This window comes from Platichthys flesus, chromosome 7, assembly GCF_949316205.1.
Source record: "Platichthys flesus chromosome 7, fPlaFle2.1, whole genome shotgun sequence".
NCBI lineage: Eukaryota > Metazoa > Chordata > Actinopteri > Pleuronectiformes > Pleuronectidae > Platichthys > Platichthys flesus.
In genome coordinates, this window is record NC_084951.1 from 19,686,794 (window position 1) to 19,702,281 (window position 15,488).

Consider the following 15,488-nt stretch of genomic DNA (forward strand, 5'->3'; position numbering starts at 1 on the left):
GTTTTATGGTAAATTAAATTTATTACTGGAAAAAAAAGAAAATGTTTGCATTCAGGGAAACAGTGGGTCCTTTAAAAGATTTATATTTGATTCTGGAATTGACAAACTCCCAAAAAGGAGACGGATGAAAAGTCAAATTTGCCAAGTTTATTGGGAGCCTTCATACAAAAAATGAAATTATGGCTGTAAAAAGGTACAAAGGATTATTGTTGACATTAATATACTTTTGGCATTTAAGGCCTATTAACCCAACACATTTTGTGACTCTGCAATTTTAAATCTAAAACTGGATTTAAACAAGCAGATAAGACGGTAATATTTAAAAACATACAGACCAATAGATACCTGCAGATTACTTCTCAGTGATAGTTACAACACAAACCCACAAAAACTTTGAAAAGCAACTAAAAAAAACAACCTAGTTTTCAATGTTGAACTTGAGGCAACTTTTATTAAACACAGCCAACTAACTTCGATGCGTCTGTTTCAATGACAGCTCCATGAATGCAAACAAATGTATTTACACTGCTCTTCAGAAGCATGTCTCTGACTATCGACGAGTCGGCATTAGAAGCTGCTTTGCCGTTACCGAATCAGGGAAAAGGTTGTGGTAGGTGGGTAGGGGGACGTAGGCAGCCGTTATCATTTTGCCTGGAAGGGAAAGAAAATAGAGAAGTGGTTACAACCTAAAGAAAACACCACATTTTGTGAATTTTCTTTTTTCAGTGAACTATACTTTTAAGGATTCAAGACATACCTGCAAACCAGCGTCCATGAAGTGCATTTACGGTTGCCATCGCTGCTGGTATCGAGGGACACTTCACATACACATTACCCTGTGTGAACAGAAAATAGATTCCTACAACAACCCTTTACATTTCAGCATAGCAAGATTTTGAAATCGAAGATGGAGAAGTATCCTCTATATACAAACAACTAAGTACGGACATGAGTCAAATCTTCTATTTGGACGATGTAACATTTTGTGTGCTTCAACCTACTTGAGTCGAGTTCTTATCCACATAAATGTGAACTATTCCTCCGTGTTTGTTGCACTCCTCAATCACATCGTCTTGGATCTCAGTGGCCCAGGTGGGATCGTTTTCCCTGGAAAACAAGTCAGATGTTAATATCAAGCAAATCTTAAAATGATCTTGACATGTCAATGATTGAAAGAGTTCATTAATACTGACCAGGAAAGATGGTCCAGTTCTCATTCTGTGTAACAACTATTACTTCACCTGAAGATAATGAGGCCTTTTTTGTTCGTGTCAGGCAAAGTGTGAAATACCAAGCTGTAGTACAGGGTCAATACTAAGGAAGTGTGTTGTAAGTTGTTGGTATGGCCTGCACTAATGCACAAAGACCCACATTCACAATCTGGCCACTGGAGGAGACACATGATTATCATGACAAAAAACATGAGCCCATCTAACAAGATAAAATGCTTACGCTTGTGGGTTGAACAGGTTGGACAGCTGGAGGCAGTGTGTGGCCAGCGGCTGGGAGGGGAGGTTCAAGGCTTGGCTCTGAGCTGGAGTTGGGACAGCTACAACGATTAACAATTATTTGAAACAAGTCTATTGATAACTAAGAATGGTCAATCCTCTAACGTCTTACATTGTTGAGAAGACATGTTTCCAAACGGTATGGACCCAGTCATCTGCAGAGCCTGCTGAGCAGCGGGGGGGATCTTTAGACCAGTTCCTGAGGAGGGAGACAAATACATTTGTTTTTGCATAAGTGTAAATTCGAAGATTAAATCAGACGCTTGCTTCATAATACTGACAGTCTGTGGCATTTTGGGAAACTGGCACAAGTTAGACGACAAAATCAATATAAATTTCCTCTGCTGTTTTCTAACTGGTGGCCCCCCCCAAAAAGAATTTGAAAACAAAGTTGACTATTGTTTGTTTCATCCAAGTAAAAAATGCAAGGCCCCACCCTCTACTAAGGTCAAAAGGAATTGTTTGTACCGCAACTTAAAAAAATAAGAAGTATTATAAGTATTTCTTGCTCCTTAAAACAAACCTTCTGCTAGTCGAGCCATTAGCTGTAAACGCCCGGTGGTGCCCAGGTCGATGCCGGTCCTCTCCAGTTCGTCGTTGTCCAGGAAGGAACTGGCCGTCGAGGAGTCCGAGCGCTCCGTTACATGCCCCACCTTCATCGGACGCCCGGCCAGCTCGAAGCCGTTCAGCTGCTCCAGGGCCTTTTTCGCACATTCTGCATCTGCAAACTTCAGAAGACAAAGTGGGGAGTGTGAAAATCTGCTACAGACTCTACAGCACTGTAAATAAAACACAGAGGCCTTGTTTACCGATATGAAGCCATATCCTTTGGATCGTCCAGTCTCACTGTCCATCATGAGCTGGATTCCTTCAATCTGTGAAAACAAAAAAACCCAAGATTGAAACAAATGAATATGCACAGAAATTTGGAGATTCTAAAATCTTAACATAAATTAGTTCTTGACCTTTCCAAAGGGCTCAAAGATCCCTCGGAGCATTTCTTCAGTGATGTTGAAATGCAGCGAGCCCACGTACAGCCGCATCGGTCCTGAACTGCCCTTCTGTAAATTGTTAGCAGCCGCTGCAGCTCGGTTTTTCTCTGCCTGTAATTACACATGGAAACTGAAGCATGAGTCTGTGAATTCAATATGTCAAACATTAGGATCTGCAATGTAGAAATACCCAATTTATTCCAAATGCATGTAAACTGAGCTGAATTAATTATGATCTTAAGGCTGGTGAACAAAATACTTGTTTTAAAGCTCTTCACTGCATTTCTAGCAATTTACAAACAATTCATGTCTTCCTGAGTTCCGTTGTGTGCTGATATTCAAACTGGTCTATGTATCAGATGGAGTCTTTTTCTAATGTAGAGCCCTCCATGGTAAGTCCCACTGGATGAAGGGGTTACAATGAGGTCAGGACACCCACCTGAGAGGCCTGGACAATGATGGGAACTCCTAAAAGCCTCTGGCCAGTCAGTCCGATGGCCAGAGGCACAGAAGAGGTGTCCACAAACTCGATGTACGCGATGCCCTTTGACCTCCTGGAGTTTCTGTCTGAGATCATTCTCACGTCTCTGACCTACAGAGAGAAACCGTGATGGTTTAAGAAATATTTCTACAGAGTGACTTTCTGGATATATTCACAAAAACAAGAAAATAGACAGACTTTTCCGACAGCTGAGAAAAAGTCTTCCAGGTCCCGAGCTCTGATTCTGGCAGCGAGCTGCATACAGAAAACTGTGCGTGCATCCCGCTCCTCAGGTGTTAGATTGTCAATTGGTTGCCTGAAAGGACAAAATCATGAAACTTGTTAAAAACTTGAAGGAAACAGACTAATTCTTCAGGAATATTCTCAATCCATCCAACTTTTAAATAACAAACCTGTGGGTCTTTTGATTTTCTTGATAATCACGCATCTGAGCTACATCAAACTTGCTGGTGGTATTGCTGAGGACCAAAGTAGATGCAGGATCAACCATGAACTATTAACTACACTTGTTTCTATGGCAACTATATTTTAAGACAACACTTTGACAGGACACTTGGTGACATCAAATGTCACAGCCCAGCTTGCTGGGCAAAGATCTAGAGATAATAGGTGAAATAAAAATGTATATAGCACTTTTCAGTACAAGTACAAAAAAGTGCTCTACAACAAACAGTAACAGTCACAAAGAGTAATTTGTATCATTTGTAATAATAATTATAAAGAAAAGGTTAAGAAGTCAAACACATGCTCTAAAGATTGTTAATATTAGTCGTAGGAGGACAGATAAAACAGGTCACTGATTCTAATCTTCGCAAAAACACCATCTTCCTGCAAAACACGATTTTACAGCCTCATTAATGTGAGGGTCGAAGCCCAGGTTTTAGTCAAAGACCACAACCAGATTTCTTGCTGCAGACTTAGTAAATAGTACTTGTGCATCAAGGTTTGCCGTGCTATCATCCCTGCTGGAGGTGGGACCAAAGACAACAGCATTGGATTTAATGGTTTACTTAGATAAAGTGGTTATCTATCTTGCTATCCAGTGTTTTATTTATGTTTGAGAGTCCATTAGGACTGATTGGAATGTGGAGCTGTGTCTCATCAGCATAGCAGTGAATGTGGACCTTATGTTTGCTGAAGATGTTGCCATGGGGGCACATATAGATGGAAAAATAGAATAGGACCTGGGATTGAACCTTGTGGGACACCATACCAAAAGGTTTGAGGTGAGGAGGGTTGGGTTTAGGGTTAAGATCAGTCTGACTCTGGTTCTGATTGGGGCAACTGAATCCAATGCTGCCAGGCAGAGGTCATTAAAGGAGCTCCCAAGATGTTCAGCGTCAGGTATGTCGAGGGGGAGGAGAATGCATTTAAAAATTTGCCAGCTGTTGAATTAATAATGCAAACGCAAATGGGGTCCGGTTTAGTTTTGGGGATGTAAAACTAATTCAAGCGATTTGAAGAGGTAAAGAAATTCCCCTGCAAGAGAATTTGCACAACATATAAATATTATAATCACCAATATTGCAGATCCTGTCATATTTAGGCAGAAGTGGAGAGAGTAGATCTGAGTATTCAGAAGAGCTGATCTGATTCCCTGCTGTGTGGAAGTCACTGACAGACTGTGGTGACTGAAGGGGACAATGTGACGAGAGAGCAACCTCAGACTTGGATGAAGGATTCTCTCCCAGTTCAGGGCAGGGAAGAGATCCAGATCTGGGCAAACAGGCGCTGTTTTAAAAAAATGATCTAGAGAGGGAAGAGGTGGCCGGATGTACCAGAGTCAACAGACAAGTCGGTGAAGCTGTGGGAAAGATTAAGTTAAGGTGGTGAAGTAGCCTCAACCCGAGCCCATCCCACCCGCTGACTACGAGACCTCAGCCCAAGAGGACTGGTGGTTTGGAGTAGAGCAGGATTAAAGCCGAGGACAGGTGGCAGGGTCTCAGAGAACTGTGTCAGGGATGTTTGCCTTGAGTATTTTGTGTAGCTTAAGACAGAGTCTCTGCTCCACAGTTCATTCAAAGCCGCAGGATTTCCTTGTTAAGGTCAGCAATCTTTTTATTTGCTTTCTGAAATGAGGCACAGTCGCAAGTCACAGATTGCATGATGTTGGTTAGAATGGCTTCGGGGCAAAGGTAGTTGAAGTTATGCTAGCGAGAGTAGGAAGCCTGTGTGCAAGACTTGATTGAAAGGGTTTTATTGGCAGAAATCTTACAAAAACTACTTATGTAAAGTGTGTATCACCTAAATAATCTATATAATTATATAAAATGTGAATATTCATCTTACCTGATGGGACTCTTTTCCTTTTTGAACGGGCTCCGACTTTTGGAACGTTTGCGACTGTAATAAAAAGATTAGAATAAGTACGTCTGTGGGCAAATTCTAACAACAAAAGTATTCAAAAACTGACAACTGCTGCAGACTAACTGGGAAACTAACATTCACGTTATTTCTTGCTCCAGCTGAAGGAGAAAATTTAGCCCATTTTATAAATATACACACATGATTTTCGAAAGCAGTGAACTGTGCAAAAGTTATGGTTCTCTTCTAATAATCTTCTTTTGGTATCAGAGTATGTAAACTTTCTTTCAGGTCCTAGATTCTTAATTAAGAATCTTAGGACCTAACCTTCCCTTAGGTCACTTCCATCTATATACAGATTTACAGGGATGTTTGTCTGGACCACTGACTGTTCCAAAGCTTCCTCTTGTGTTGGTTACAGTAGTTAATATAGGATTCCCTTGTCAGTTTAGTTGTCGAAGCCAGCCTCTTCTGTTTCACTGATTATTGTTCTTGACTGACTGCTTGACATCGGCCTCCTGCATTGATGGTATTTAAAAAGCTAGTATTCTTCCCTCTGCCTGTTCCATGTTTCCAGTGCTACTGGCAGCCACACACCCCAAAGCAGAACATTTCGACCCACTTGCTCAACAGCTGGCAGGGGAGGACGGGGGTGGGGTATTTACTATGTTCTAACTTAGTAGGGGTGCCTTGCTTTTGCACATGCCACAAATACTTGGGTTTGTGTAAAAAGGAGAACGACTGCATTGTGGTTGATGCCTCCATCAACCTGTTAGGTTGCAATTTACATCCACGTCAGCCAGATTCAGAATCTATGTAGTTAAGACTTTGAAGAAATTAATTAAAATGTATTATGGGAAGTTTGTTACATTTAACACATCTACCCAGCAAAGTGGCAAATGGGTGTATACATCAGTATATTTAAAGTGTCACATACATGGGGCTCTTTCGTGCTCTGTAACGCCCAGATCGTTCCTTGCTCCGGGAGCCGCTGCGATGTCGCTCTCTGCTGCGGCTTCGTTTTCTTTCTCGGCTCCGGCTCCTCTTCTTACCCTTCTTTTTGTCTTTGCTTCTGCTTCTTCTTTTCTTAGTGCCCGGGCTCCGGCTCTTACTTCTGCTCCTCCGTTTCCTGTGAGAGGACCCGTTAAACCCACTCTACTGAAGTGCAACAACAGGTATGAATCAAACTGAGCTTGTGTAGTTCTGTGAAATAAAACTTACTTTTTATTCTGGTCGTCATGGCCATTTGCATGAGAGGACTTGATCTCATCCTAAGCAAGGTTGATAGAAGAAGATCATGAGGACGTAGATGCAACATTTCAAGTCGTCAAGGTAAAGGGGATGGGTAGGGACAAGAGAAAATGCAGAATATATTCAATTAATAATAATAATACAAAAAACTTCCTACTGTCATATCTAGACAGTGTCCCTCCACCACCCCAATAGCTTCCCATCCCACCAGTTTTTCTCTAAACAAGGCTGCTTAGTACTTAATGCAACTAAGCAAGAGATAAGGGGAGGGTGTCCAACATATTAGTTGAGTTCAGGAAGTTGTCAGGTCATCTCCAACATTCCCTTTCTATTAGGTCGTACCAGTGCCACAATTTGTGCCTAATCAAGTGACCACATATGGCCCACGGGCCACTAAAAGAGATCCTGTGTGGTTGATGTCAGTCCAGTGATCTTCACCCATTTTCGTTCTTGGACTGTAAGAGCTCGATGCCACCTCTGTCACACATCTTGCCCTGAAGCAAACAGGGATTCACACTTCTTAGTAATATTGACGCCCAAGAAAATAAATTAATGAAAAAAAAATGTATATTAAAAATCCATCAATTCAGCCACTTGTTACACTACCAATGTATTTGAATTATGAAATAATACTCTTAACCTTGAGACTTAAGGAATTATCAACTACGTAAAAGTAATTCAGTTCATAATAAAATTATGCTAAATAGAATAATCATTCTAGTAATATATCTGTGAAGTAGTGTAGCATGCAAAAAGAAAAATCAAGATGCTTAATCACAATACATTTGACTAAGGCAAGGAGGCAGTATTCATATTTACAAGCAAGAGGAAGTGATGCATGTTGCTTCGATGTGTAATTATGACATGGTTACTTTGTACAGTGAAAAGAGCAATCTCATTTTCAAACATACTGTTGTCAAACCACAGGTATTAACATAAAACTTACAGTTTGAAACAGTTTTAATAATAAAACCTGATCTAACACATTTTATGATTCTTGCTTAAGACTTTTTGGTGACAGTTGAATTACCTTTTCTTGTTGTTGCCGTACACTGCAGGACTTTTTCCCCCCCTCTTCGGGATAATAATTTAAATCTGACTGTAAATGCCTGTACATCCAAAGCCAATATTCGAATGCAGATAGTAAACCTGAATACTGCCTCCTTAAGTTAAAGATGGGCGTATCAACCATTGGCATTCACCTTGTTGAAACCGAATAGGGATTGGATGTTCTAGGTTGAATCTCTTTTAGTCCTAAGGTGAACCACAGTACATCAGTATATGCACAATAACTACCTTCCTTTTTTTCACAGTTCACAGTGGAATCAAAGATGAATTCATGGGAGTAGAGGTGAGATATCATTAGGGAAGTCTATAAAGAGAGATAGATGTGGATTTATTTATATTCTGTATTGCGTTTTAAATACTCAATCACACACCACACAACATTCAAGTAAACTTTGTCACAGTAGCAGATATAAAAAGGAGTCTAGAGTTAAACATAACAGTGAAACAGTCCTTATCTCTGCAGTCCTGTACCCACCTTTCTGTATGGAGCCTCCAGCATGGCCTCAACGTCAAAATCATCAGCCATGATGAGCCTGTGGAAGGGAAGCAACAAAAAACCTCTATTAACGAGTGATCACGCTGACGCAAAAATGGTTTTGTTACAGTTGGTCACAAGTTTTCTTCCCAATAGAATAACTGGCCACTATTTGGATAATTCACCATAGAATTCATATGCAATCGTAACTGTTTATTTAACTGTTTTATTTAGACTCATGTAATAGAAGGTTCTATTTTCAATGGTTGAAACCAAGCAGGCGGGTTGTGGACCCTGCCTTTCACAACAGGAAACTTTATCAGTCTTTTTTATCACTTTTCAGGGAAAAAACTATTGATCAACCTAGATTAAATTTGCAACCCTATATGCTTAACAGCTGATAGCTCCAATACTTTCCTTCTGACAATTAACACTAGTATATACGTTTAACCAACATGCATTTAAAAGCTAGAATTTAAAATGTCCCTAGATTTGTTTTTAAAAAGCAAATCAGATGTTACCCAGGAGCTGAAACCAATAACTCCATTGATAGATGGTAGACTCTATGGCCTCATCACAATTTAGGGCTGAAACTTATACCTGATTTCAAAATCGATATATCTAAAACATATTCTGTGGATGAATAGTTAAGTTCGTACCGTGTCAGAGAAATACCCACATCTCACCGTTTCTCAGACAGATTTGACCTCTGCAGACAATATTTTGTCTACCAAAAACAAAAAAATATTCAATTTACAGGTATATATATATATAACAAATAATAATCATGAGAAATCATTTGACGTTTAAATGTAGGAAACGTGCAGTGTCAACATGTAGCTCCAACTGCTACTTAAATCAATGATTAACAGAGTTCAAAAGCATTTGGTGTCGGTGGTCATGTCGTCGCAGGACAGATGAAGATCAGCATTAGATTAAAAAAAGCCCAAACAGGAAATAAAACGACGTGGTTCAAGCTGTTCATTACTAATCACACACATCAGCAGATGTCGTATCAACTCGACTCTGTGTCCCAATTGAACATATCAGCGTCAACGAAACTCACAGAGCCGTAAGTGGTGGGGGGAATCAGAGAAGATAAACATGCGTTACAGTCGACACATAGCTAAATGCTAACTAGCCTCATCGCTCGCTTCAGCGCTAGCTCTATTCTGGGATTCTGATCGTGACTTTGCGGGCGTGTTTGACTCGAGTGGAAGGACACATGTGATTAATCGTGAATACGTGGGCCACGCGTGTCCGGTCAGACCCACTGCGACATGTCCGCAGTCAAACATTTTGACGCTCACTCGGGGGACAAACGGAACTTGTGAGGCTGCCCAATATGGCGGCAACGAGCTAGCTGCGTTAGCAAACATCGACGTTACCGTTTGAAATGGACGAACTGAGGTCCCACAGTCAAAATGTCGCAGGTGTGGCGCCTCGGAAGAGACTCGTCTCGACGGCTCCGTGTCGGCAGGTCGCACAGAGCGCGGATGAAATGTGATTTATTCGGAGTTATGTAACCTTTTGTCGGAGGCAGGTCGCGGCCTGGGATCAGATCGTTTTCTCTCCTCGTCTGCTTCCTCCTTTCCTCGTCCACTTCTTCTTCTTCTGGGAGCTGGTTTGGCGCAGCTACGGTGCTTGGCCTTGCCGCACCGCCCCCTGGTGGATCTGAGAGGGAATGCACTTGAATATATCCATATTTCCCCGTTTTCCCACTTTTACTTTACTCCATCACACTGCGGAGAGAAATAAGACCCTCTGAAAGTTTCACTACCCTCTCTTGTCATGTTCAGTTTTGATGATGAAGTTTTTATTTTATTTTCCTTAATTGATTATTCTCCATTGAATAGTATCTGTGTCTTTTTTGTACTTTGCTCCAATTGCTGTTTTTTGGGTTTGTGCATGAAGTATAACTCATCAACAGCTTTGAGAACTTCGCTTTAGGGGGGTTTTGGATTTCATGGTCTTTGTGTACAGGTGCAAATGGATGTTGACGGGCCTGATGTTATTTTTTGATACCAAATGTATTAGCAAATGTTGTTTTAATATGAACCAGAGCGGTTGTCTTCCTTACTTTTTCCTTTTTTCAAGTGCTGGGTCATCTCAGGAAAAGTTACGGCAAAGTGCCAAGGTACAGAGACAAAGTTCAGCTTTAATGTCATTTTAAATCCTGGGAAAGGAGTTCTAAAAATGTGTTGAACAGAAATTCAAGCACAGTATTGTTTTGATATTGTATTTCACGGTGTGGTGCACTTATGAGCTGAGGCCTGTGTATATTTTGATACAGGGTTTCTAAACATACTTAATTTTACGGTGAACATTTTATGTAAATCAAATTCAAGTTGTAAAACAAGGCTTACCTCCTTTTGGCAGTAGGTGGTGCCATCACTTCATACAGACTTATAGATCTGTTCAGGTCAAAAACACTTGTTTCTCAGATCGCATACATCTTTCCCCTTTGAGACACTCTAAGATCCTTTCTAATCCTTTGAGGACCCTGTGTGTGTGTGTGTGTGTGTGCGTGTGTGTGTGTGTGTGTGTGTGTGTGTGTGTGTGTGTGTGTGTGAACCTGTGACTGTATGAGGGATATCGTTTATCATTAGATTTTTGGTTCATTGCTGTATACGTTTTGATATAAACTCGAAAATTCAATAGAAATATGGTTAGGAAAACGAATCTTTGCAGTCATTATTTTCCCTTTTCCTTTCTTACTTTATAAACAAACATACATTTTGTATTTCTACATCACTTTCACACACATGGGTCAAACATGACCCAAACAGTATGTTTTCACTGGGGAACACCTACCATTCATTTCATCATCGCATTTTATCATTATTGTCCATGATCACTAGTGTAACTTATGTACAATGCAATGGATGTAAACATTTGATTAATAGTCACTATAATACACAGATTCATTGATGACACTCAGGCAGTAGAATCCTCAGTGATGGTTTTGTGTTTGAGTCTAAGCGGCGCATGGTAGTCGGGAGGAACATCAAAGAACAGCTTATCATCGAAACACAAATCATCCGATGGAGGAGCGAGGAGCGGCAGTTTTAAGATGAAGCCTGTGAGGATGCCTCCCAGTGCTGACAGTCCTATGGTGGAGAACACAGCTGCGACCTGGAACAGAGCCTGTTCCCGGGCAGTCCTCCCCAGACCGGGCCGCAAACCGGGGATCAACATCTGCAGCTCTTGCAGTTTGGGGTCGCCCTCCACTGGGGCTCTGTGGGTGAAGATTTCATAAAAACTGGGGCCGTAGACTTCCTCATTAGCCGCCAGTATAGCGCATATCCCTGCAGCACAGGATATGAGTCCTGTAAGGCCGTGCAAGTTGTGTATTCCACATTGATCCTGGATCCTGAAGTGCTTTGCAAGGAAGGGGCTCAAGTACTTGTAGCCCAGCATGCATGCAGTACAGCCCAGTATACCCAGAGCATATGCAGCTGCAGGTGAAATCATCATATCCACAGTCGCCCCGACTGTCACACCTCCGGCCAGCGTGACGTTCTGAACATCAGACATGGTGATCTTACCATTTTTGTTCAACATCGCAGAGAGAGCGAAGGCCGTGAGCGTGGAGGCGCTGAGGCCGATGAAGGTGTGGAGGATGGCTCTGTGCTGGTCGTCTCCTTTCAGGGTCAACGCTGAGTTGAAGGAGGGCCAGAACACCCAGAGGAATAGGGTCCCCAACACAGACAGGATGTCAGACTGATAGCTGGTGTTCTCCTTGTCATGGCCTTCGTTCAGGTGAGGCCTGTAGAGAACAAAGGTGACACCCAGGCCAAAATAACAGGCAAAGAGGTGAATGAGAATAGATCCTCCCGCATCATTAATCTTGATGTACTTCAGCACGGCCCATTCTGTGGCTGCAAACACTGGCACTTCCAGCAGAGCCATGACCAGCAGCTGCAAAGGACTGGTCTTACCCAGCACTGCCCCGAAAGATATCAACACCACGGCACAGGCAAACTCTGCGTATATCAGGTTGATCACTCCGAGGTGTATCTTGCCATCGTGGCTAAACTGGAAGAACCCCTGCACCAGGATGGCCCACTGGATGGCAAAAGTGGCCGTGAGGAAGTTGAAAACCAACCCTCCGAAGCCATACAGGCGGAAAAACGCCATCAGGCACCCGAAGCCGAGGAATATCATGACCTGGATGTCCGTAAAGAGAGGGTAGTCCTTGTACACTGCGTTGTCCATGGGGTTAGTCAGGTTGTTCTGAAACCTGGCATCTGCATGCTCATCGTAGTTGACAAAGGCAGCGTACAAGACAACAATGACCACCTCCATGACAAAGACAAAGGCAGGTAGCTTCACGCGGAGGTTGGTCGACCGTGTCTTCATCCTGACGGCTCTGTGGAACAAATGACACAAATTTTCCTCTCAGTCTGGATACTCTCTGATTAGATAAGACAGGTAAAAGGCAGCGGTCAAGTCTGCTCCCTCTCTCAAACAAACACAAGCACTCTTCCTCTCAGAGAGAACCATTGCTGAATGGACTTTGACCGCTGTAGTAAGACATGCAGCAGTTCGGATACATCAGCGGTTACTCATTATGGAACAGCACAATAAAGCAAGTACAATACATCTGTAAAGCTCATTTCATGTGACACAAAGTATAGAAGACTGTAGAATCAATAATGTTGAGATAGTGATAAACCAAACGATGCATTCACCACAACAAGAGTCCTCTAAGGAAGTTCAATGCACATACACATACAAAAACAGGTATTATAAGGATTTACGTATCATGTGAACTTCTGCACTGGTTTTTAAACCTGATGACATCGTGTGCCTGTGAGGAATCATTGTGCAAGAAAATTGTTGAGCAACAAAAAGACCTTTGATTCTCTCAGTCAGTGCAGCACGTTTCGTCCAGATCGATCACTTCGACTGAAAACCTGAAAAACAAGTAGGATACCACAGCTGGTCTCTTTCAATAAATACCAGCAGCTTCTAATATCAGGGGATGCATGTTGTTAGCCCTGTGACACTGATGAGCAATTATATTATGTCTTAAGGGTAAAACTGTTATTTATGTCATGTTAAACTAGTTTTATTTGGGAACAGATTTTAGTTTGTGTCCTCAGGATTTGGGTTTAAGATGCTTAAGATGCATTTATTAGTCCCAAACACATGCACAGACATGCAAAGGCACACTTATGCAGGTAGGGAAATGTATCCTCTGCTTTTGACCCATCTGGTGCAGGACACACAGAGCAGTGAGCAACCATGTACGGCGCTCAGGGAGCAGATGTTGGGGGAGTAAGGTGCCTTGCTCAGGGGCAAGACAGGGTAGGGAGACTCTTGGATTTTAGGACAGATTAATCCAGGTTTGTCTTTTGTTGTATCTCCGTGGAGTCGAACCAGAGACGAACCAGAGACCTTCTCTGCCCATAGTCCAAGTTTCTGCCACTAGACCACCACCTCTCCATTAATCTAGGAAATGTCCATTAATCTTCCAGGAAATCTTGAAACCACAGGACCTGTGAAATGTTACCAGTGAATCTATAATCAGACACTAAAAGAAAAGACAACACACGGTTATTGTTGTATTAAAATGATTTATTGCATTTTGGTGCTGACTTATAAAGTGGCTTTTTGTTAAACCATTACTTGTGCATGATTGCATAAGACATGGTGGAACATAAAACCAACATTACAATTTCAAAGACAAAGTGCCTATTTTATCTCTATAAAAGATGTATTGACTCACATATTACACTTAACCTCTAGACCTACAATCACACATCTATTTACAAAGGTCCCGTCTTTACTTGATATTCAGCTGTATAGTGTCCTCTCATCAACAAGTGTGCCTATAATGTGGGTTCACACACACATGCAAACAATCACACACAGCATGTAATCTGGGGGATGTAGTCACAACTCTCTGTTGGAGCTGGTTTAAAAACGGTGACTTCTGCAGATTAATGTTCCTGCAGAATTAAACATTGTCCTATGAAACAGAAATACAATTTGGGATTCTTGGTTTTCAGGTACCTTTTGTGAACCTTGTCAAGCTCTGTATATATAAACTACAGCATAAAAAAACTACACATAGACATTAAATGTGCTGGACAACAGAACACGTACACGTCTTATGGTTCCCTGTAAAACATAGTGAAGGTAAATTATTACATTTTTGCCAGACAGTGAGGCTTTACTGCAACAACAGGCCAAGGAGAAGATGCAAACATATATAACACAACAGTATGAGTGCATGTTTGGATTAAAAATTCAATCATACAAAAGTCAACACTTTGTCTCCCTATGGATATCATATGTTCTAAAGTACAGTGAGCCAACTTACATGTGCATGAATTAATGTTCTAAAGTTACAGATAGACACTATACATTCATTGTATATCACACTCAAATACACACAATAAGGGATTCCTCTAAGATTCTATTAGTAGACATCGTTGTATTTTCTGCTTGTGGAGAACTCTTTCACAATAAATTTTTAATAATAAAAATAAATAAAAGTTTATCTTATCCATACCCTTAACCCTTAGTGACATATAGAAGATGTGTAAAACACAATAAATTATATTTTAGCAACAGCGAAGCCTATAGATTTCTTACAACAGGTTCATAAAATAAATTACGTCTTTAAATATAGTTTGAGCTCTTTAAAATTGATCTAAAATCTGTTTATTTTCATTTAAAAGTTTTTATCAAAAATATTGTCGCATTATATATTGGCACATTTTGTGTGAAAATAATCACAAAGCTTCACAAGTTTAAAAAGTTGTGGAGATAATTATTCCCCCTGAACCCAATAAGGGATTTAAAGACTTTTGTGATTAAATGCTGATCTCCTGTGACATTAAATGCATATCTCTGGACACACTAGGAAACATGGCTACACAACTGTGCAACTCTGAAGGTAATACACAACAAATAAGGGAATGTGCAGTTTATAACGAATCCAGCACTGAGCTCTGAGTCTGATCGATAGATGAAGTCCAACATAAGATCATTTTAATCTCTAATCGTTTTGGTTTTAATTCCTGTCTCTGCAACAAGAGAGTGATGCTGACAAATAAACAAACAGATAGATCTCTCATAATCCAAAACGCTGGACCCTATACAGTTACTTAACGTGAATATATTACATGAACAGATGAAAAAACTCATCTGATCTTTTTCCAAAATGAATTAGCATCCTTTTTAACACTATGATTACTTGTGTGCTTCGAACCATACAGTTAAATACAAAAACAGTCCAGGACAAAGACAGACATGGTTAGATGAACAAATACATAAATAACATCAATAATAAATAACAACAAAGAAATACAAAGAAAAAACATTCCTCATTAACAAATGGCCGCGAAACAAAAGCAAGAGGATGGAACAATGAT

The 15,488-nt window shown here is 40.9% G+C and overlaps 2 protein-coding genes across 7 annotated transcripts in view; both read right to left on the reverse strand.

Annotated features, from left to right (window-relative positions):
• Nucleotides 1-127: 127 nt before the first annotated feature.
• Nucleotides 128-9,754, reverse strand: rbm39b (RNA binding motif protein 39b). 6 transcript variants are annotated; one of them, XM_062391295.1, is made up of 17 exons: nucleotides 9,489-9,700; nucleotides 8,760-8,827; nucleotides 8,101-8,158; nucleotides 6,528-6,577; nucleotides 6,244-6,435; nucleotides 5,292-5,345; nucleotides 3,395-3,460; nucleotides 3,180-3,297; nucleotides 2,940-3,092; nucleotides 2,474-2,611; nucleotides 2,318-2,383; nucleotides 2,032-2,236; nucleotides 1,621-1,707; nucleotides 1,453-1,549; nucleotides 1,002-1,107; nucleotides 758-836; nucleotides 128-651 (listed from the first exon to the last, which is right to left on the reverse strand). In XM_062391295.1, the coding sequence occupies exons 3-17, from the start codon at nucleotides 8,149-8,151 to the stop codon at nucleotides 551-553; spliced, it is 1,563 nt and encodes a 520-aa protein (XP_062247279.1). In that variant the 5' UTR covers nucleotides 8,152-8,158; nucleotides 8,760-8,827; nucleotides 9,489-9,700; the 3' UTR covers nucleotides 128-550. The 6 variants fall into 6 exon arrangements, with proteins under 6 accessions (XP_062247279.1, XP_062247281.1, XP_062247280.1 ...); XM_062391297.1 differs by having other exon boundaries at nucleotides 9,628-9,685; XM_062391296.1 differs by lacking the exon at nucleotides 8,760-8,827 and having other exon boundaries at nucleotides 9,628-9,754.
• Nucleotides 9,755-10,628: 874 nt separating this feature from the next.
• LOC133956607 (solute carrier family 12 member 5-like) overlaps nucleotides 10,629-15,488 on the reverse strand; it is a 35,365-nt gene continuing 30,505 nt past the window's right edge. Inside the window, exon 26 of the mRNA XM_062391799.1 lies at nucleotides 10,629-12,336. Within this exon, the coding sequence (XP_062247783.1) occupies nucleotides 11,038-12,336 (1,299 nt within the window). The 3' untranslated portion in view covers nucleotides 10,629-11,037. The remainder of the gene's footprint in view (nucleotides 12,337-15,488) is intronic.

Coding starts and splice junctions, on each gene's coding strand:
- rbm39b (XM_062391296.1), bottom strand. CDS start 8,151: ATGGCTGATGATTTTGACGTTGAGGCCATGCTGGAGGCTCCATACAGA. Junction 1,550..1,620: donor AAACATGTCTTCTCAACAAT/GTAAGACGTTAG, acceptor TAATCGTTGTAG/CTGTCCCAACTCCAGCTCAG. Junction 1,108..1,452: donor AACCTGTTCAACCCACAAGC/GTAAGCATTTTA, acceptor CTTGTTTTCCAG/GGAAAACGATCCCACCTGGG.